The 22,217-nt window shown below is 25.5% G+C and overlaps 4 protein-coding genes across 4 annotated transcripts; 1 reads left to right on the forward strand and 3 right to left on the reverse strand.

The window, feature by feature from the left end:
* Positions 1-1,671: 1,671 nt before the first annotated feature.
* LOC112683289 (CCR4-NOT transcription complex subunit 3) lies at positions 1,672-9,433 on the forward strand. The gene is made up of 11 exons (XM_025554242.1): positions 1,672-1,696; positions 2,119-2,351; positions 2,441-2,596; positions 2,788-2,967; positions 3,023-3,170; positions 3,312-3,568; positions 3,640-3,871; positions 5,344-5,616; positions 8,552-8,823; positions 8,898-9,107; positions 9,180-9,433. The coding sequence occupies exons 1-11, from the start codon at positions 1,672-1,674 to the stop codon at positions 9,276-9,278; spliced, it is 2,085 nt and encodes a 694-aa protein (XP_025410027.1). The 3' UTR covers positions 9,279-9,433.
* A 1,964-nt stretch (positions 9,434-11,397) lies between these two features.
* Positions 11,398-16,207, reverse strand: LOC112683219 (cytoplasmic tRNA 2-thiolation protein 1). The gene is made up of 5 exons (XM_025554131.1): positions 15,868-16,207; positions 12,960-13,191; positions 12,422-12,729; positions 11,726-11,930; positions 11,398-11,670 (listed from the first exon to the last, which is right to left on the reverse strand). Exons 1-5 carry the CDS (start codon positions 15,913-15,915, stop codon positions 11,462-11,464), a joined length of 1,002 nt encoding a protein of 333 aa, XP_025409916.1. The 5' UTR covers positions 15,916-16,207; the 3' UTR covers positions 11,398-11,461.
* A 559-nt stretch (positions 16,208-16,766) lies between these two features.
* LOC112683254 lies at positions 16,767-18,280 on the reverse strand. The gene is made up of 4 exons (XM_025554177.1): positions 18,127-18,280; positions 17,376-17,639; positions 17,150-17,299; positions 16,767-17,078 (listed from the first exon to the last, which is right to left on the reverse strand). The coding sequence occupies exons 1-4, from the start codon at positions 18,274-18,276 to the stop codon at positions 16,857-16,859; spliced, it is 786 nt and encodes a 261-aa protein (XP_025409962.1). The 5' UTR covers positions 18,277-18,280; the 3' UTR covers positions 16,767-16,856.
* A 727-nt stretch (positions 18,281-19,007) lies between these two features.
* Positions 19,008-20,201, reverse strand: LOC112683232 (tigger transposable element-derived protein 6-like). The gene is made up of 2 exons (XM_025554149.1): positions 19,386-20,201; positions 19,008-19,283 (listed from the first exon to the last, which is right to left on the reverse strand). Exons 1-2 carry the CDS (start codon positions 20,199-20,201, stop codon positions 19,008-19,010), a joined length of 1,092 nt encoding a protein of 363 aa, XP_025409934.1.
* Positions 20,202-22,217: the final 2,016 nt, after the last annotated feature.

Genomic DNA, 22,217 nt, shown 5'->3' on the forward strand with positions numbered 1-22,217 from the left:
AGTTTAAGAGAGTGGTAATGGAGGTATAGTCGTGAGGTTTGTAAGGAAAATTGAAGGAATAACTAATGGATTTGAGGAACTTACATTGAATTCTATCAAGGTGTCTGGAATTATATATATATATATATATATATATATGTAATGGGTAATTGAAGAAAACAAATAGGGTTCTTTTTGTTCAAGGGCTCAATCCCTAAGAATTACACAAACCTATTTATGTTTATAATAATGTATTTATAACTATTGTAAAATTAAATAAGAAAATATAATATTATTACATAATTTGAAGCAAAAAATTATAGAAATATAACAAAAATGTAAATTAATTATTTAATTAGTACTACCTTTACAAAATTTAAACTTTGTTCTCATTTTAGGAATAATAATACTAGTTATATGAATATTGGAAGTATTAAAGCTACTTTATGAATTTCAATTTTAACAAAACTTGAGATATTTGTAACATATTCCATTTAAATTAATTATGCTGTAATCTTTGTGAATAATGATACAAGAGTACATTGGCTTAAAATAAAATAGATAATTGATAGTAACATTTAATCTATTAGTAATAATTGATTGAACTAAGCTAGTATAGTTATAACTCATAATCAAGAGATAAAATATTTTTGAGTTTATTTGATCATATTTATTGAAAGTTATTCTCTAATATTTATTTGACTGTAGACTATATATAAGTGTTATGTGCCTGAGAGAGGTCCCATGCCATTTAATTTATAACCTGACACTCATAACTTATAATAAATTATATACCATATAACTAGATATCAAATAATTTTTGTATATTTAATAATAAAGATTAAAGTACGATTAACAAATATAAATCCTATAAATATAAAATCTAAAAAAAAATATATAATTTCAAAAGAATAAATAAAAAGTGAGATTGAACATTTAAATTTTATAGAAATAGATTATAAATTACAATAGTAATGAATTAAACATAAAAATAAAAAAATTCAAAAAAATTGGATCTAGATTTCATAGACAAATATAAATATATATTAGAGGTCAGGGATATGGTACCCGATCGTAACTAACTAAATCTCTAAGTACCTGAAGAACTTTCATATGAATTATAACATGTATGATAGGTATTCGTGATTTTTAATTAATAATAAATAATAATATTACACAATAGATATAATTAATGGAAATAACATTTTTTCGTTGTGTGAATAATATAATAAACAGAAAAATTATCGTTTATTGAGATTAATAGATAACAATTTTCAAAACAGCTGTGTTTATCGAATCAGTGATCAGCTTTTCAACATGAACAATAAATATTAGGTACACACGTTTAATACAATTTTATTTATTAATTGTGTGAAACATTTTAGTAAATATCAATTTAACCAATATTTTAATATAAATTTATATAAAATACAAATCCCAAATATTAAATTAAATTTAATTTTAAATCATTGAAGTCGTTTGCTCAATTTTGAATAACCTGAAAATTATCAGTAGCCATCTTGAACAAAGCGTTTACGCACAAACACAAACAGTGGTAGTGGTGAAATTTATATGATAAAAATTATAATTTTTTATTAATTTTTTTTAGTCCAAAATTGTGACAAATGTTAATTTTGTATGTAGTCAAAGTAATGTTAAGTTAATGTTCGTTTTTGAAATGTTTTCTTAGTTATGGCTGCTTCTAGAAAACTTCAAGGTAAATATCATTAATCCATGTATTATGTTTGAAAACTTATATTTCATTAATTGTTGAATAGAACATTAGGCTTAAGGATTAACTGATGTGTATATGAACAACAATTATTTGTTAAAAAAATTTATTTTATGAATTCATATGTCCTTGAATAAATTGTTTACAATATTTAAAATACATTACTCTTATAAATTTCAATTGTACAACTTTTTGTGTCAAAACTAGTTATAAATAATGTATGTATAAAATTTAAGATTTTTTTCAGAATTCTTTGTATTGAATTTTTATTGAGACAGAATTTGTCTGTTCATTGATGAATACACTCAAAGTTAATATAAATAACAAATAAATAAAATATATGCTACTTTAAATTATTTTATTGGTTAAAGCATTAATTGAATATCTTGATTTTATATAAATTTTAGGTGAAATTGATCGGTGCCTTAAGAAAGTTACCGAAGGTGTAGAAACTTTTGAGGATATTTGGCAAAAAGTTCATAATGCCACAAATAGTAATCAAAAAGAAAAGTATGAGGCTGACCTCAAAAAGGAAATTAAGAAATTGCAAAGGTTACGGGATCAAATCAAAAGCTGGATTGCGTCCGCCGAAATTAAGGATAAAAGTGCATTACTTGATTATCGCAAACTTATAGAAACAGTCAGTATATTTTATTTAAAATATTTTTCATTTATAAAATGTTTTATATTATAACTTAATCTTATTTCATTAATCATTTTTATTGATAGCAAATGGAAAGGTTTAAAGTAGTCGAACGAGAAACAAAGACTAAAGCTTATTCTAAGGAAGGGTTGGGTGCTGCCCAAAAACTAGATCCCGCTCAAAAAGAGAGAGAAGAAATAAGTGCATGGTTAACACAATCAATTGAGTCGCTCAATATTCAAGTAATTAATTAAAAAAAATATTTTTCATATCTATAAATACTTTTGTGCAATAAATAATTCATTAATAACTAATTAGTATTCAATTAATGATTCTATAAAGACATATTGTAAGTTCTAAACTTTTATTAAAAAAATTAAGGTTAACTTTGTTTTTCTGTAAATTATATAAAAGAATAAAATCACATTTACAGATTGATCAATATGAATGTGAAATGGAGTCATTACTTGTTGGAAAAAAAAAAAGATTGGACAAAGATAAGCAAGAAAAATTAGATGAATTAAAAGCAAGAGTGGAACGACATAGGTTTCATATACGAAAATTAGAGACTGTTTTAAGAATGTTAGATAATATGTCAGTGGAAGTAAAAAAGGTATTATTAACTATAATGAGTATTATTTATTTGTTTTTAATGAGTTTATTCATAGATTCGAACGATAAAAGATGATGTAGAATATTATATTGAAGCATCACATGAAGAAGATTTTATGCATAACGATGACTTGTATGATGATATTATAGGGTTAGCTGAACTTGAATTAGGGGTGGCTGCAAACAATTCGGCTGAAGCTAATGGTAATATTAATTTATGATATTTTTAATTTTATTATTTATAAAACCTATTTTATTGAATGTAGAATTGCACTATGTTGTTTTATTGTGTGTAATCTGGATTCAAAATTTCTTTATATTTATTATCCAATTATATTTTTTTAGGAACACCTACTAGCCAGACTGCAAGTGTAACTGGTTCATGCCCAGCATCTCCTGCTCCAATGACGCAAAATCATTCCATCGAAGAGCCTATTACTGTAGCTATAATTACAACATCCACACCAGTGTCAACAACTACTGTCACTTCAATAAGTGAATCAATTTTAACGATCTCTACAGTATCTACAGTTGTAACTACTACTACTGCTGCTTCTATTGTAGCAGCACCAGTAAGAAAAAAAAAAGAGGAAACTACTAAAGTTAGTTTAAACAATAAAATATTAATCTACAGTAATAATTTATACCAAATTCGACTACATTTTTATTCTAGAATACAATCAAACCAATGCCCATTAAAGCAACTTCATCAAGTAGTGCTAATACTACTGTTAACAGTAAAGGTCCTACAATAGCTGCTGTTGTTAAATCATCAGTTAATAATCATACCACTACAACATCTAGTGTGTCTACTGTAGCTCAGTCTATAACTACTCAAACTAGTACGACTACAGTAGGTAATTTCGCAACTGTAGCAGCTTCAAATCTTCATAATAAACATACACGTAAGTTTTTAAAATATTTTAATATAAAAAAATGTAACTAATAGTAATAATAATAATAATAATAGACAGATTGTATTACTTAGTTATTTAGTTATTAGTTCTTTTCATATTTAAATTATTAAAGAAGTATTAAAATTTTAATAATATTATGAATTATACTATAAGAAGCATTTTATAATTTTTAATATATTTTTATTTTTTTATTTACTAATAAATAAATGAACACTGTTCAACATTTATAGTTATTATACAAGTACAAATACAATATTTGCTAAAAGAACTGTGAAACAATAATGAAAGTATTTAATAATTAAGAATTTAATGTCCTATTTGTAGGTAATTAAGGAAATAAATTTAAATTAGGAATCATGATAGAGAATTTTTAAGAATTTGAAGGCTGTATTTTTTTCACCTATAAATTATAAATTTTAAAAAATTATGAAAATCAAATGTATTTTATTACTTGTATTTTTTAAAAACTTTGAAAAAATAATTGTAAATTAAATTTAATTCAATGGTTAGTAGAAGTAGTAAGTAAATATGTCTTCTAATTGACAAATAAAATGGACTAAAAAAACCAAAGATTTTGATCTCCTATAATAATGTTTTATACAGTTTGATGGTGTACATTCATTTTCTTTAAAGAAATCGTTTTTAGTACACCAACAATAAATAAATTTGTAATAATAATTTAAGATTTTCAGAGAATTTTTTTTAGTAGAGGTATGTGTAATCTGTCTGATTTTCTAAGATTTTGTATACAGAAAAATTTAATGAATATGAATTTATTTTAAAATAAAATTTGTTATAAACAATATATGTAATATATTTATTTGATTTATGTCTTTAGCTTAATTGCTAATTAATAGGGCCCGGATTTAAATGAACTTAAAACCATACAAATATGCTCTAAAAAATAGCCAAAAATGACCTTAAAAATGACATATTTTTTTTTATTTTGGGCATTATTTAACACACTATTTAATACATTAAAATCACATTCACACGTAATATGAGCAACATCTGCAAAGTAATATGAACTAGCTGATTATTTGTTATTTGATCGAATATTGGTGACGGTCCATAGTCAATAATAAATTAAGATAAGATAAAAACTGAATCAAAAAATAAAGATTGACAATGTGTATGGAAAAACCCGGTAAACCTACTTATATTATTTGAATATTATATTTGAATAGGATAAATTTATTTAATATATCGAACAAATATGCATTAAAAACCAACAAAATGACCCAATAATACTAAAAATGCTCTAAAACTGAAAAAACGTCGAAATATACAAAAAAAAAAAAAAAATGCATAATAAAATTTGTAGTTCTGAAACCCTCATTACATGAAACGGATTATGTTCTTAGAGAGCATTGTGTTTGATCAACCAAAAAAATATGCACTTTGCAATTAAAATCTGAGTTCAACTAATTAAACATAAAATTGTATTTTTTTTTTTACAGAAGCACAATCTGTTGAAAGTACATCGGTTGTTACCTCAATTACAACTTCTCCATCATCTTGTCATACAACCAATGTTTCAACCACACAAGTAAATGTTATTAATTCTGACAGTGTTGTTAATTGTGTTTCTACTACACCTTCATCAATAAGTTCTACAACTTCACCTGTACTAGTTGATTCTCACACAGCTCTATCATCACTCAAGACTATGGCACAAAAAGCAATTGATCAAGCTGGAATTGATATATCACAACAGTCTACTGAAACTAAAAGTAATTGTATTAAAATTATTTTTTATTTATTTCATATAACTTTACACAAATCAACTTTTCAAAAAATATAACAAATCATAAAATTACAAAATAATAGTATCAATAACTGGCACATAAAATATAATATAGTGGTTTAACGCGAAGAGAATCATAATTAATTGTAAAGGAAGTAAGAAAATCGCAAATATAGGATATAAGAGTCTTTAAGATCTTCATAGCATATGTTGAGATTAATAAAACAATTTATTGCTTCTGGAGTTACCATATGTATACCTTCGAATCCTTGGTTGAATTTTCTTTCTTGGCCCTCCAATCACGATTTAATTCATGGTTTGATCTCCATTGCCACAGTCGCATACTGGGTTGTCTTGGAATCCCCATTTGTGTAGAAAAGCACCGCATCGGCCTTGACCTGTTTAAAGTCTGTTTAATATAGACCAGGTACTACGAGGGAGATTTATCCCTAAGACTTTTTCATTAGGGTCAGGTTCTAGATTCTGATTTGGTACAGAGAAGTTAGCACTATTGTATCTTGAATTGATCAGTTTCCTGGCAGTCTCACCAGGTGGACTCTTAGCTTTTAATCTTTTTTCCGGAATTTTGAGTAGCATCTGATACAGGAGTGAACGTTTTAGGTCTTCAGCTTTCACAGCAGGTTTTATAAGCGCTTATTTTTTTCGTATGTTTGGAGGTCTAATGTTTGCCAGTACTGGTAACCATTGAAGTGGTGTAGATTTTACAGTTCCACTGATTGTTCTCGTAACATTGTTCAATTGCGTATCTACATTATTAAAGTACACACTATTGCACCAAATTTAGGACCCGAACTCTGCTGTACTATACTAATTATTGATCACTCATATTTCATCAAATTCTACTTCAAGTTTATCCTTAGCCTGTTTATTGTTGGGGTGGAATGCACACACTTCAGTTTTCGCTGGATTCAGCTTTAAATACTATTTGCAAAAATATATGTTCATTACCTCTAGGTCATTGATTAAAGATACACTACCATCTTTTCAAGGTCTTTTCGTGATACCTATGTGTTCCGCAAATTGGAACTTAACCCCTTCCATATTTGGTATGTCATGTTATATAAATTAAACTAAGTAGGAGCTAGTACCGAGAAAGCCCTAGGGAAGCCCATTACTCACCATCCTCTATATGTTCCCTTTTTTGCCTAAATATACTTGAAAACGTCGATTTACTAGGATTTTTTCTAAAAGCATTACTAATTTTCAGCATTTTATGACCTTACTAAATTTATACAGTAAACCGTGTCTCCAGACCATATTGTACGCGGCTAATAGGTCAATTAAAACTACACTGGATTTAGTTTCTTCTGTAAGCCATTTTTTATTAAAGTAGTTATGGCAAGTACTTGTTCTTCACAGTCTCTATTGTGTCTAAAGCCTCCTTGTTCTACTGGGATGACCTCTTCAATACAAGACTGCATTCGCTCCTGTGTGAGTCTTTCTAAGATCTTATATGGGATGCTAAGCAATGCGATTAGGTGATAATCTGGAGCCTCTTCTCCAGATTTTCCCAGTTCTAAGAGTGCTTACTATGGCTATTACTTTGGCCCTTTTAAACTGTTTCGGTATATTTGATGTAGCTAAAATATCACTATAGAACCGGGAAAGCCACTCACGAGTCCTGAGTCCAGAATATTTGATGAATTTGGGATAAATCCTATCAAATCCAGCTGCTTTATTTATTTTGATTTTACTCAAAGCAATATCAATCTCATTTATTGTAAAAGGTGCACCGACTATATCTTCTTCTTGTAAGAGTTTCTTTTGACGTTTTAGTTCTGCTTTTATGGTCCTGCTATAATCTTTATAAATTTGGATTTTCCCCATCTCAATAAGTCTTGATGCCACTTCATTAGGTCTTCAATTTTCTTGTTTCTCCTTACCATAACTATGAACACCTAGTTTTTTAATGAAGTTTCACTCCATCTTTGCTTCCTTATTGCATTCAACCTATAGATGAACTTGTCTACTATTTCATCATCATTATTTTACTGGAAATCTTCAAATAACTTTGTGCATGAATTATTCCATCTTGGTATGTATTGTTTTCTAAAGCCTCTGGGAATATGTTTTTTTGCCACAAATTTAATTGCTCCAACAAATTGTTCATATGAGCTGGATCTAGGAAAGAGATTATTTATAATGAATTCTTATTAGACATATGTCAAAATATATAAACACTTAGGTTATTATTATTTATTATTTTTTAAAAGTATTGATATAAGATATTGTTTTTAAAATCGGTTTGTACATTTAAAATTGTATTAAAAATATTTTTCTTTATTTCATTGTGTTTGTGTACTTTTCTATAATGAATTATTGTAAATGTTATTTTAGGTTTTTAATATTTCTAAGTCTGTATTATTATCAAAATATATCTTATGATTATTTTTTAACACATATTTTGTGAAGTTTGAATTAAGCAAAGTATTTTTTAATTTAATTTTAGAAATGTGTTCTTTATATCTAATTTTAAAATTTCTATTTGTTTTACTAATATACAATTTCTTACAATTAAACTTTAATTAATATATACCTGCATTTTTTAAAAGAAGGGATTTTTTGTGAAATTCTTAGTGTTTTTATTTATGAATTAATTTACAAGTATTAACCATTTACTAATAATTTTATTTTATTTTTTATTTTAAATATATATTAACATATACTTCCTTAGTATATTCAGTATACAAAGTCAATACACATCTTGGATTTAACCAGTGTTTAGATTATTTAAAATTATTAATAAATTACATTATTGTTTTTTATTGAGAGACTAATTTTAATCTAAATGAATTCATTATTAATCAATCGTTTGCAAACCAATATATCCATAATACCATATGTCTTTCATCATGTATGTAATTCTATATATTAATTATGTTTTATTTTGTATTTTAAAGGTATGAATTCAAGTGTAATACAAAATTCAAGTAATCACCTAAGCATGCAACAACAGCAACAACCACAACAGCCACCAGTTTCATTTGAAGCTAATATTTCTCCTTTATTAGGAGTGGCTCCATTGGGTCCAGTTCCACTTTCTAAAGACCATCAATTTCAATTTACAATGCTTGAATCAGCATTTCTTCATTTACCTCATCCATCAGATTCAGAACGAATAAAATTATATTTACCTCGAAATCCATGTTCAACACCTCATTATTATAATCAAGTAATTAATGTATCTACTATTTACATTTAATACTTCATATTATGCGTTTATTAATACAAATAATGTGTTTTTAGGGACCTCTTCCTCATTCCGATAGTTTAGAATTTTTCCAGAGGCTTTCAACAGAAACTCTTTTCTTTATATTCTATTATATGGAGGGGTCTAAAGCCCAATATTTAGCGGCTAAGGCATTGAAGAAACAAAGTTGGAGATTCCATACAAAATATATGATGTGGTTTCAGAGACACGAAGAACCCAAATTAATAAATGAAGAATATGAACAGGTTTGATAATTTTTTTTTTTTTTATATAACTTAAGATTGTAAATTACATGTATAATTTTATTATTTAATTAGGGCACATACATTTATTTTGATTATGAGAAGTGGGGTCAACGGAAAAAAGAAGGTTTTACATTCGAATATAAATATCTGGAAGACAGAGAATTAAATTAAAAATTGTTTTTTTTCACATAGTCCTACACTAAAAAAAAAAAAATTGTATAGAATATAATCCGTGGATAAATAAGGATTATTTATAACCTTAAAACTTGTGATATTATGTGAACATTTGGAGAAAAGAAATTTGGAGTATACTAATTTTTTTTAAATATTGAAAAAGAACATTAATATAGTCTTTGTTTTTATGTATAGTACATATTAACCAATGATGTACATTTTAACAAACTGCTTTATACATTTTTTCTAAATTATTTGTTCTTAAATCAAGAAATACTAGGGTTTATGTCCCATATACATTATTCCTTGAAAATGTCATGTTTTCTTTTTTTTTTCAATACTTTTTTATGTTTCAAATTTAAAACTCGTGCAAATAGAATTATTATTAGTGACAGTTAAATTTCTCATAGTTTAATATTAGTTTTTTCTGTATTGCACTTTTTGTACTTCAGGTTTTTTGTCAAATTTGTTATTAAATCTGTGATGCCAAAAAGTTAACTTTATTTGGTGTCATTCAAAAATTATGTAAATGTATAATTTTCCATTCCTTATGTCTTGGAATTAGTTTTTCCTTCTTCATTAAAAATATGTATATAAACACATGATTAACCATGTTATATTCAAGTAAATACAATTTTTAATATAATTCATATAAATAATATAGATCAATATATTTTTTTAACAATAAAATTGTATGAATTTATATAAAATTTACCATTTCTATTAAGTTTTAAATCTATTTGTGTATATTAAATAATTTTTGAATGACCCTTTTTTTTATAAACAAATTATTCCCTTTTCCATATAATTAAAACAAATGTAAAACTTACATTATTGTAATTATAATATTTTTTCTCTTATTGAAAAAATATATAGCAAGTACTACAAATTAATTCTCCACTTGGTACTTAAAAAAATTATTCACTTTAGAACAAATCATTTAACTACTATTTTTATACGGTTATGTACCAATAATACAATTTAATAATTTTCATTTGTAACAAAATTTACCAACCAACATTTTCAAAATTGTATTTCATAAGAGTCTTTCAAAACAATTATACATATTTCATCAATAGAATTAAGCTTATTTTTAATTATTATTATTATTTTTGTATAATTTTTTTTTTTTTAATTCATTAATTAAGCATTGAACATTCTTTCAGATGGTTCTAAAATATTCAATAAATGTTGATAGACTCTTATGGCCCTGTTAAAACCAAACAACCTCACTTTTATCAATGTAATACATAGTTATTATTATAGACCGGGAAAGTATTAAATTAAGTTACTTTTCCTCTTGTGATTTATCTTAGGGACAAAATGATCAATGTTTTTATTTTATTATTATTGTTGGCTATTAGGTATATTAAGCTATGATTAAGGTTAAATGCATGGACTAACAGTTTGATGTTTTGTTCCTATAACATCATCTTAAAGCCAATCAAATGAATGATAGATGTACAAAAAGTAAGCTATTTAATAAAATAAAAAATAAAAAAATACATATATATATATATATATATATATATATATATAATAAAATTATGTTTTGATATTTTTCTGATCTCTTAATTTGATTTAAGTTTTAAGTTAATGAATTCTTAATTTGATAATTGCTAATTTTGTTCGTAAAATATCAATATATAGTAACATTTATTAATTAAATAATATCTTAGTTTATTTCTCAAGTGTCAATAAATTGTTTACTATACAATATTTTTAAACAATCAAAAATTGGTGGTCTCCAAAATAGTTAATTACTATATGTTTCGTTTATTATTAATATAATGAGTGATGAGATCTGAAATATTGACTTTCTGGACCAATATTCAATCTAAAGTATAGAATATAAAGCACGCATTATTCGTAAGTATATTTAAAAATTTTCCTTATAAAATGAATGAATATTATGCTATCTTCAGAATCATATATTTTAATTCTTTTTTTATTTATTTTATACAGATGTAAAAATTATATATGAACAATATACCTCACAAACAATTTAATATTTCTTCATATCAATTATAATATCAATAAACCTAAATTTAACATAAAATATTCACAAATATTTAATAAATTTAGTTCAAAATATACATAGGTAAATTATACTTTACAATATAAAAATGAATTATTCCATATAATCTATTATAATGCTGTACAATTTTTAATTCATTACATTAAAAATTCAGTGATTTGGGATTGGATAATGATGCCAATGCTTTATTAGCTTTACTACTTTTACCTATCCCAAGTTTAGGAAGTCCTCGATTTAATCCTTCTAGTAACATACATGCTTTACAAATATCTTGACTTGACACAAATCCACATTTAGTACAAACACCTCTTTCAGGCATTTTTACATTTTCTTTAATACACATTGTCTCACCTATATAAAATTTATAATTAATAAGCATAAGAAAACATGTACAATTATTCAATACCAGAATGTATTATATCCATAATAGATGATGGTTTTAATCTTTCTAAGTCTTTCAAAAAAGTTCTTGCGTGTCCTCTATAAGCATTTGGCGCAAAAATACATTCAGTTGAAAAATAATTTAATTTCTTGAAGTATGCATACATCACTATTTCTTTTTCATAAGTGTATTTCAAAGGTTTACAACGAGGAATAGCACCTTCTGTAGTCTTAAAAATACATCACAGTAAAAAATTTTAATTATGAACACATAAATTACAATATAATATATATTATACTCTTTTCAAGTTATGAATCACACCTAAATTATCATGATTATGTTTATGGCTGGTATTGAAGCTCAGTCCTGAGGATAAGTAGTCTACTATGTTTCTTAATTTCAATAGAGTATGGTTTATAATAGAAGTAAAGACACTTGTCTGTTAAGGTTAGCAACCCTTTAGTATATTATGGTACACTTATAGAAACACCTATTTCTTTATATTGACACATTGTTCATTTAACATAAGTATTTTAATTCAAACTGAACTAAGAAAGCAAAATGTATTCATCTTATAAAAAATAAATTATTCTAGATAGCTGGAGGACACCACAGTATTGAGGAAATTTAAAGGTTTCAAATATATATTGCAAAATAAAATATACAAAAAATTGCAGTTGGTTGAGTTTTTTATTCAATTTCAACTATTTTAATACTTACGGTTATAATATTAACACATCTTTGCAATCTAGCCACATCACCACGCAAAATATTCATCAAAACAGTTTCAGCTATATCATCAGCATTATGACCAGTAGCAATACAATCAACATTTAACAACATTGCACCTCTATCCAAAGCTTGTCTTCTGAATACACCACAAAATGTACAATTATTTTTACGTCCAACTTCAGCAACTATTTTATCCATTGACCACCCATATAACTGTTGATATGATAATATTTTCAATGGCATTTGATATTCATCTTTATTTTCTAATACTGTTTTTAAACTATCATCTCTATAACCTATTAAATACACAAAAAATTTAAATATGGTTAAATAAATTCAAAATAAATATAATGTGAATTACAAACAAATTATTAAAAGTATTAATTTAGTAATAGCATATTCTAAACAACAGAAATAAGTATTTAACTTATCTACTTTATAAATTAATGGTATCAAAAATATTTTTTAAGTAAACATTAATATAAACTTATAATTACAAAAAAATGTTCACAAGATATTATATTACCAGTAATGCCTTCATCTATAGATAGTAATACTAATTTTAATCCATAATTATAACGTTCATTCAAAGTCTTAAGAACTTGAGCTAAAACTGTTGAATCTTTACCTCCAGAAGCAGCAATTGCTATAACATCACCTTTTTTAAACAATTTACCATTGATAATTGTGCTGTGTATTTCAAGTTCAAATGCCCAAAAAAAACATTCTTTACATAATGTATCACCAGTTTTTGGGCGCTATAATAAAATACATAATAAACAGTTAAAACTTTAATAATAATATTTAATTCAATATAATAAATTATTATTATAAAAAAAAGTTAAAATATTTACAAATAAATATAATTTTAAATAACATTGTTTAAATATTATAATAATAAATAAATTCATGGATTCCTAAAGTATGAAATCTATCTAGATGAACTTAAACAAAGATATATAATATAGATATACAGATACAATACATTATAAGTTGTTATTTATATAATTCTTCCATATCTTTATGTGCATTGGTAATAGCTATTACACACATTAAACATTTTTAAAGACTATTTATTTTATTTATATCGCTAGCAATTTTATTACCAACATTAAACTATAATAAATATAAATTTTATACCCAATTATTTACATCTAATATATAATAAATATTGCAATTTTTTTTAAATAAATACCGTTTGAAAAATATTTACCTATTTTTTATATCTTATACATAGTTGCAAATTACAAATATCATAAATCTTATACATTAAATCTATGTTCCTCGTCCTTAGTATTATGGCGACACATTATTAAAATATTTCATACTCTGTGACATATAATAATAAAAATAAGAATGGGTAATATTAAATATTTATAATTAATTGATAATGTAAAATATAAATATACTATATAGTAAACACTTTTTATAAATAAATATCGATAAACCAACATTTATCAATTAGAATTACGATACTGATAAAATTTATTTAATATCGATATCTGATAATCTATTTTTATTCATCATAGAAATTATATCAAATACCTATTAATTTTTTTAAATAGTGTCAATAATGTACATTTTGTGTTATTTAATATTACTACACGCAACACATTTGGACTTAGTCGGCAACACATCAGTGTTATACTGATACTGTAAATTTTTTAAAAATCATTAGTGTGAAATTTATTTCATAAGCGTTTAAATCAATTATTTTACATAAGATTTTTACATCAATTTTTAACATGAAATGTTTATTAAAAAAATTTGGTCTATCCAATCATAATAAAACTTTGAATACAGTTAAATATTTAGTTGAAAAAAAAAATGTCTTCGTAAAGAAAAAAAAACCTATCGATAATTAGACTAAAAATGGTAAAGTATACTTATAAAAGGTTGATTTTTATACTGAACCTTTGCTTAGAACTGTTTTGATAAAGAAAAGACTAATAATTTCTTTAAAACTCAGGATATTTCTACTAGGTTAGTCACTAATCTCGGTGTCCCGGCCAATCATTCAGTTTTTCCCGGTTAATAGAAGTTGAGAAGCTAAGAGAAAATAAAATTTAATATTATATTATTTAATAATAATTTAATTAATAATTAATATTTAATAATAAAACATATTATAATATTGTAGATTATATTATTATATTATGGTAATCTAATCAGTATGGTTATATACAAAAATAATGTATTTTTAAATTAGCCAATAAATATTTCAATTACAAAATGATATATTTATTTTGTTTCATATCAAAATAAAAAGAGTCATTCAATATGATGGTTTGAAAGTGGCAAGCCTAGTAGAAAATATACTGAGTTTTAAAGAAAAAAGTCATCTCTTTAACAAAACAGTTCTGAGCAAAGGTCCAATATAAAAATCAACCATTTATATGTATATTTTACCATTTTTAGTCTAATTATCGGTAGATTCTTTTTTTTATCAACCATTTCAATAATTTTATTGTTGACGAAGAAATTTTTTTTTTTTTTTACCAAATATTTATCTGTATTCAAAGTTTTATTATGATTAAATGGACCAAATTTTTTAAATAAACATTTAATGTTAAAAATTGATGTAAAAATTGTAGGTATAATAATTGACTTAAACACTTATGAAATAAATTTCAAACTAACGATTTTTAAAAAATGTACAGAATCGGTAAATAAGTATTCATAAATAAGTATGGTGATATTAATTTTCACTTAATATCCAAAAACAAAATTTTCATTACATAAATACTTTCAAAAAATTAGGTATTTTTAAAGTTCTATATTTAAATCAAAATCACTTTTTGAAAATGTTATCAAATACGAAAAAAATATTTTTGTTACAGAGTAAAAATTTCAAGTTTCTAACCACATTACTTTTGGAATTATGACTAAATAACTGAAATTTGAAAAGTGAAAATCTAATTTACAGCATATTTTTACCGTTTTAGGAAAGTTTATTTCTCATGCCTAATAAAATTATTAAGATTCAAAAAGTTCCTAGAAAAAACTTTTGGACCAGTATTTCTAAGCTTTTCGTGTTAAAAAAATAAAATTCGAACATCATTATAAAACCATAATATTCTTCGCTTTACTTAGAATCTAAAAGTGATCATGTGATGAAAAATTTGTGTTTACAGACGGGTAATTTGTTATATGCACAATAAAAATATAAAATCAAAGTGAACAATTTAAATTTAGAAATATTCAAATATTTTAGTAACTGTTGAACTTTACGGGTTGCAGATGTATATAACCATTAAGAACACGAAATAGATGGGCTTCAGCACCCCCAGTTTTTTCATTGAAATTGCGCCTGAGTATACAACCTATAAATATTATCTTAACAATTCTAAACAGTTATTTCAACAATGGCCGAGTTACTGTTGATGAAAAAATTATTATTTAATAATTTAAACCAAATTATTCATTAGTTATACCTTAAGAACAGCATTCCGCCCACATTTTGTTGAACATAAAATGGTCATTTTGGTTTAAATTTTTTTTTTAAAATACTAATAATTATAATAACTTAATTATATTGTAGGTAACTGAAAACGTAAAATAAATTGCACTTAATCGTTAACAGAATAATTAATATCGATTTGCTCACAAAACAATATAATTATTAACTCAACTCTATACAACCGACAGCTGTGATAACATGATACAAATTACAAGCCCACGTGTGTGTTCTTATCAAAATAATATTTTACAAGTTGATAACAGTGAAATGCGGACTATATTATCACCACAGATATGTATAATAATGTTTATTATACATATCTGTGATTATCACAGATTAAATAAAATTTTGTATTATTTTATCTGTGGATATTATTCTGTACTACCACCACGAAACAATAATACCACAGATTATATGAATCTATTATATTAAAATAATATAATATTCATATAATATATGTATAATATAATTAATATAATTAATATAATATAAATACTATAAGTAATAATAAATATTATTAATATTATTAATTATTATTATTTATTAACATAAATAATATAAATTATATTTATATAATTAATATATAATATAATATATACAGTGAAACCTCTGTATAGTGGACAGCCACGGGGAATTAAAAATTGTCCATTATAGAGAGTTGTCCACTATTGAGAAAACCTCTACTTAGTGGACATTTGCAAAAAATTACTAGACACTATAGGAAATTGCAGGTTATATGTTCACTGTATATGAACATATACATTGGAATATTAATTTATTATTTATTATGTATCTATATTATAATATAAATATGCAGTGGCGTAGCCAGAAATCTCTCAAGGGAGGGGCCCACCAAATATAACGCCAAAATCATACGTTTTAGTATATTATATTTTATATTTAATTAAGATTAAGACAATTGAAGTACTTATATTAAAGCATGTACAATTTAAGTAATGTTTATTATTTTGACCAGTCTTGTAATTGCATTCTCCTGGTGGAGATTTTTATGAAATCTTGTGCTATTTCCTCCATAGTTACATTTACTTCCTTATTAATGTTTGTTAAAGCCAAACCATTTAGCCTTTCTTGGGATATTGTTGATCTCAGGTAAGTTTTTATTCTTTTAAGAGTAGAAAACGTGCGTTCTGGAGTGGCAGAAGTAACTGGTAGTGTGGAGAACAACTGTAAAAGTGTTTTAATGTTCGAAAAAAGATCTTCGCAGTGCTTTTTTGATTGCTGAGAAGTACGTTTACCGCTGTTTGGTCTCCATTTTCATAGTTTTTTAAGAAGTCTTTTGCCCTTTGACTAGAGATCATATGATAATTGGTTTTAGAATGTTCATTTAAATCAGCCATTGCATTCTTATACTTGGTCATCGGCTCTCTTACTAGATTATTTAACGACTACAAGAAATAATTATAAAATTATTATATTTATAAATAATCAAGGGAAATAGTTATTTTTTTCTGTGTAATATACCTGGTTGCCTGATCCACCGCCTGAAAAAGCAAATACAACACACCATTTGCAATAGGCTCCTTTATTAATCTCACTATAAGCTAACCATGGAAATATTTCTAAATACTTATATTGAAATTTTCTGCTATGTTTGCCTTCTGCATGTATAGGAAAATCATACTTTGGGTCGGGTATCCAAGTCAATTTCAAACAATTAAATATTTCAGAAGACTGTAAAGTGTGTTTGACCACAAAATTGGCAATATCATACAAATGCCCTGATTTCTAAAATAATAATAACAAAAGCGTATTACATATTACAATACTAATTAAACCTACATTTTTAGTATTCATAGCTAAGAATTGAAAATTTAATACAAGGTTTTCTATAAGTTTTAAAATTTATATTTGATGAAAACTGTGTTTTAATAATTATTATAATTCTATACATGAGTGGTGTCATATTATTAAACTTTTTAAAATAAAAACAATAATTTGTATTATTTTATTTTTGTTAAAACTGCTATGTCCATGCTATTCCATAATTAATATTATGATTATAATATGATAATGATCAAATTTTTTTACTTCTGTAAAACAAAAAGTATGTGCAGCTCTAATATTTCTTTAGCGCAATCTCTGAGACATTAAGATTTTTAATATTTGAAAAACTAAACGTCATATTACTCAAATACTACACAATAGTATCATTGCGACAATACGTATAGCGTATATACCTACAGTCTTGCTTATTTATTTTATAATATAATACCTTCTTGATTTCCGTTGAAATTAGTCTCTGTGAGTCAGACTGTGACTGCTGCTGTCCGTCATCCACGACGTCGTTAGATTCTGTTATAATTTTTTTTTGTGTTGAGTTAAAAAAATTAGTTATCTTCGATGTTCTTTTATTTTGTTGCATATTATTTTTAAATTCGGTTGTCAATTTATACAAATATTAAAATATATACACAAGTAGATAGTTAAGTTATAACTTATAAACAATGCATTGACAAGTAAAAGAATACGTTATTCACAACTACACGATTAGACTAGGATCACACTATATTGTGTTTTATCGGCAATTAAACAGCAACTGAAACTGAGCAACGCGTGTGCGGTATCGAACGGTTCCAGAGAAACAGTCTAGTCTAGAATCTAGATACGATAATCCATTATCGATTTTATCTTTTGCTATTTATATTTTACTGGGTATTGCAAAATAATGCGAATTAACAATTTACTATTTTTATTTTGGTTTTCATATCAAATCATTATTTAATCATACATTATAAAGTATTAAAGTATAATACGAGTGTCGATTACTGAGTAGTATTGTGTTATACTATTATAATATGTACTACACGGGCCAAGGGGGGGGGCCCGGGCCCCTATGGGCCCCTCCCTAAATACGCCACTGTAAATATGTATGTTTATGTATGTATATTTAATGTATGTATGTATGTATTAAAAAATTATGTAGTATAAAAATGCTTATAAAAATGTTTAATGATTATGTAAAATTAAAAAAATCTGTAATTTTTTTTGTAATTTTTTCTGCTCTTCAAAATGAATTTGTAAATTGGCTACCATTGTTAATGCGATTTCATCTTCTTTATTTTTAAAATATGTTTTTAAATTATTTATTGTTTTTCAAACTTCTTCAAACGTTGGATTGTATATCGAATCGTCTTCATCTTCTTCTTCTTGTTCTTCGAGTTGTTCGGTTTCTTTTTCACTAAAATTGTCTAGATTACAATTGATTATATCTGATATGATTAATGTATTGTCTTCTGTAAGGATATTATTATCTATAGAAACATAGTCCTCAATTTCGATAGTACTCGGTACAAGTTCTGAGAATAAGTCCAAATTTGCAACATTGTCATTTTCCAATACATATTCTGCTGTATCGAACGAAAAAAATCCCTACTTTTTAAAACAATTTTTGACTGTCTCTGGTTTTATATTTTTTAATGCGGACTTTATCCAAAAAATTGCATCTAAAACGTTTATAGATTTGTTTTCTACATTCTGATCAACTCTAGATAAAATATGACGAAATAATCGTTGGCGATAATGAACTTTAAAATTTTTAATAATTCCTTGATCTAGTGGTTGGCAAATCGAAGTCGTATTTGGAGGTAGGAATATAAGTTTTATATTTTTTAAGTTTAATGTATCAGGATGTGAGCTAGCGTTATCTAGAAATAAAATAATTTTTCTATTTTCCATCTCCATTTTTCTGTTAAAACACATTAGCCAATCTGTCATTAAATCTCGATTCATCCATGCCTTACGGTTAGCTTTCCAATTAACACCTAACGTTGATACATTTACACTTTTGAAAAAACGTGGTTTTAGTGATTTTCCAATTATTAACGGAGTTTCAAATTCCCCGATCATATTTACACATAGTAAAACAGTTAATCGATCTTTAGCTATTTTACCTCCACGACAAATTTCGTTTTTTAAACACAATGTTTTATCAGGAAGTGCTCGAAAAAATAAACCTGTTTCATCACAATTGAATATATTTTTTGGTTCATAATCTGAAATTAATGTTTTCAATTTTTCTAACCACTTTTCTACGACACTTGTATCAACAGAGTTACCTTCACCACATATATTTTTAAAAGAAATGTTATGACGTTCTCGGAATTTTTCAAGCCAACCATTTGAAGCTTTAAAATTTTCTAAACCTACCTCATTTACAACTTCTAGTGCTTTCTCTTGGAGCAATGGTCCAGAAACAGGTAAATTATATGAACGGGCTCTACAGAACCATTCAAATGTAACTTTATCTACAAGTGCTCCATCCGATGTCTTCGAAAATTTTCTCCTCATATCTTCATTGCCGTTCTCAGCGTAATATTTTTTCAAATTACACGCATCTTGTAAAATGTTATTCACCTGTATTTTTCATTAAATGATTTTTAGATAAATTAAAACAAAATATGTATGTATTTAAATTAAATATTTAAATTTACCTGTGACTTGCTTATGCAAAATAGTTCTGCTAAAACACGAACACTTAGATTTTCTGTTTCTTTGGTTTTAATAATATTTAATTTTTCTTCTAAGTTCAATCTTTTTCTTTTATTATTATTCATTTTAACGCAGGTACGTGTTCACACAATGTGCTGCACACAACTAACGACCGAACACATAACCGAACCATTAGTAATTTTTCGAATAGGAAAATCATTAAGGTAAGATAAAATATGAACGAATATATAACAGATAAATATAGTATTTTTATTAAACTTTTTCGAAATGTACATGTATTGTGTCCATTTATGAGAGGTAATTTTTAATTTGGTACCAGTTTATTATGTCCACGTCCACTATTAGGAGTGTCCACTACTAAGAGGTTATAACTCCTATTATGCGCATACATTTTTGCGGGGAATTTAGAAGTGTCCACTATTGGGAAGGGTCCACTATTTAGAGGTGTCCATTAATAAAGGTTTCACTGTATATATATTATTCATATAATCTGTGATAATACTGAACTAGGGATGGGTTGTACGTGTGAACGACTCGTTCAATCTAAACGAATCAATTTAGTGAACTAAATAATTTAGATTCAAAAAGTTAGTACGATTCGTTCACATAATTTATTTCGTTCGCTGATTTACGTTACGGTAATGGCAATGTATAAAAAAATTTTAGATTTAGATTTTATTTGTACCCTATAGTTTTTAAAAAAAACGTCATGTTTAAAGTAAAGAATATTGCAGAGTTATTGGAAGCAAAAAAATTAAATATAATGGACGACATGCAGTTAATTTAAAGTACAGTAATACTTATCGTTTCAATCAGGCACCTAAGCAGGTGTAATGAGTGATGTCCGAAAATTTTTAAAACTAAAGTTCCGATTTTTCGAAAATAGATTCAAAAAATGTTAGTTACGATAAGAGATTAGAGCCAGATAAGGTACCTTAAGCTTAGGTTTATAGTCATTTACCATTAGACTATGAGTCTAAAATTAGAGTTTAGAATATTATCTATTTAAGCGTATATATGCAATCGTTGAAAATTCTTATTTTTCAAAAATGAATAACTCAAAAACTAACGCTTTCCACCAATTTTTTTTTCACCATCATTTTTAAAACGTCAAAATAGTTAGGTTTTCGAAAAAAAAAGGGTGTCCGGTAAAGTAACAAAGTTCAAAAAACTATATTTATTAACATATTGCAAACTTGGTGTGTATTTTTTTAATGTGAAGATTAAGGAGTCTCCTAATTAATATTCTCCAGGCCCTAAAAATCCTTAGGACGGCTCTAAGTGCAGAGATTTGAAATAATATTCTATTTAAAACAAGGACTGAGACCGGACCGAAAAGAACCGGTTACGGAATCTAAAACCTATTGTAAATTAAAGAACTGAAGATAACCGTTACCTGAATTTTATATTTTTAATATACCCTAACCAATACCGAAACCTATAAACAATACCAAGATACCGGTTTTCTTAAGGGTTTTTTACTGTTTACAAATTCCTATTGAAATCGAAAGAAATTACTCTTTAAACTAAAGATATATTATTTAGAAACAATAATTACATATAATAATTTATATTATATTAATATATATATATATATATATTAATTTATTATAATATATTATACAGTATTTACGCTGTTATATTCGGCCGTCGACCAATGAATATAATATTATTTTCTAAGAAATATTAATATATATTATGAATATGTTACACGATAATGTCGATAACAGATCATTTCTGCGGACACATAAGTTATTTTTACAATTACAAAAATGACACTGGGTTGTTAAAGTGTTTATTTTTATTACATATCTACACGTAAACATAGTACAAACGCATATCGTATTATCGTTA

The sequence above is a fragment of the Sipha flava genome, unplaced genomic scaffold (assembly GCF_003268045.1).
Source record: "Sipha flava isolate LNK unplaced genomic scaffold, YSA_version1 222_pilon_pilon, whole genome shotgun sequence".
Classification (NCBI taxonomy): Eukaryota; Metazoa; Arthropoda; class Insecta; order Hemiptera; family Aphididae; genus Sipha; species Sipha flava.

Excerpts from the sequence above, each read along its gene's own strand:
- LOC112683289 (XM_025554242.1), top strand. The coding sequence starts at position 1,672 with ATGGCTGCTTCTAGAAAACTTCAAG. Across the intron at positions 3,569-3,639 it reads AAAAAGAGGAAACTACTAAA|AATACAATCAAACCAATGCC; the intron begins GTTAGTTTAAAC and ends TTTTTATTCTAG. Across the intron at positions 3,872-5,343 it reads TCTTCATAATAAACATACAC|AAGCACAATCTGTTGAAAGT; the intron begins GTAAGTTTTTAA and ends TTTTTTTTACAG.
- LOC112683254 (XM_025554177.1), bottom strand. The coding sequence starts at position 18,276 with ATGCAACAAAATAAAAGAACATCGAAGATAACTAATTTTTTTAACTCA. Across the intron at positions 17,640-18,126 it reads TTTCAACGGAAATCAAGAAG|AAATCAGGGCATTTGTATGA; the intron begins GTATTATATTAT and ends TTATTATTTTAG. Across the intron at positions 17,300-17,375 it reads GCGGTGGATCAGGCAACCAG|TCGTTAAATAATCTAGTAAG; the intron begins GTATATTACACA and ends TATTTCTTGTAG.
- LOC112683219 (XM_025554131.1), bottom strand. The coding sequence starts at position 15,915 with ATGACCATTTTATGTTCAACAAAATGTGGGCGGAATGCTGTTCTTAAG. Across the intron at positions 13,192-15,867 it reads GGCGGAATGCTGTTCTTAAG|CGCCCAAAAACTGGTGATAC; the intron begins GTATAACTAATG and ends ATTTTATTATAG. Across the intron at positions 11,931-12,421 it reads GATGTGTTAATATTATAACC|ACTACAGAAGGTGCTATTCC; the intron begins GTAAGTATTAAA and ends TGTATTTTTAAG.
- LOC112683232 (XM_025554149.1), bottom strand. The coding sequence starts at position 20,201 with ATGAGGAGAAAATTTTCGAAGACATCGGATGGAGCACTTGTAGATAAA. Across the intron at positions 19,284-19,385 it reads TATCTAGAGTTGATCAGAAT|GGATTTTTTTCGTTCGATAC; the intron begins GTAGAAAACAAA and ends TTTAAAAAGTAG.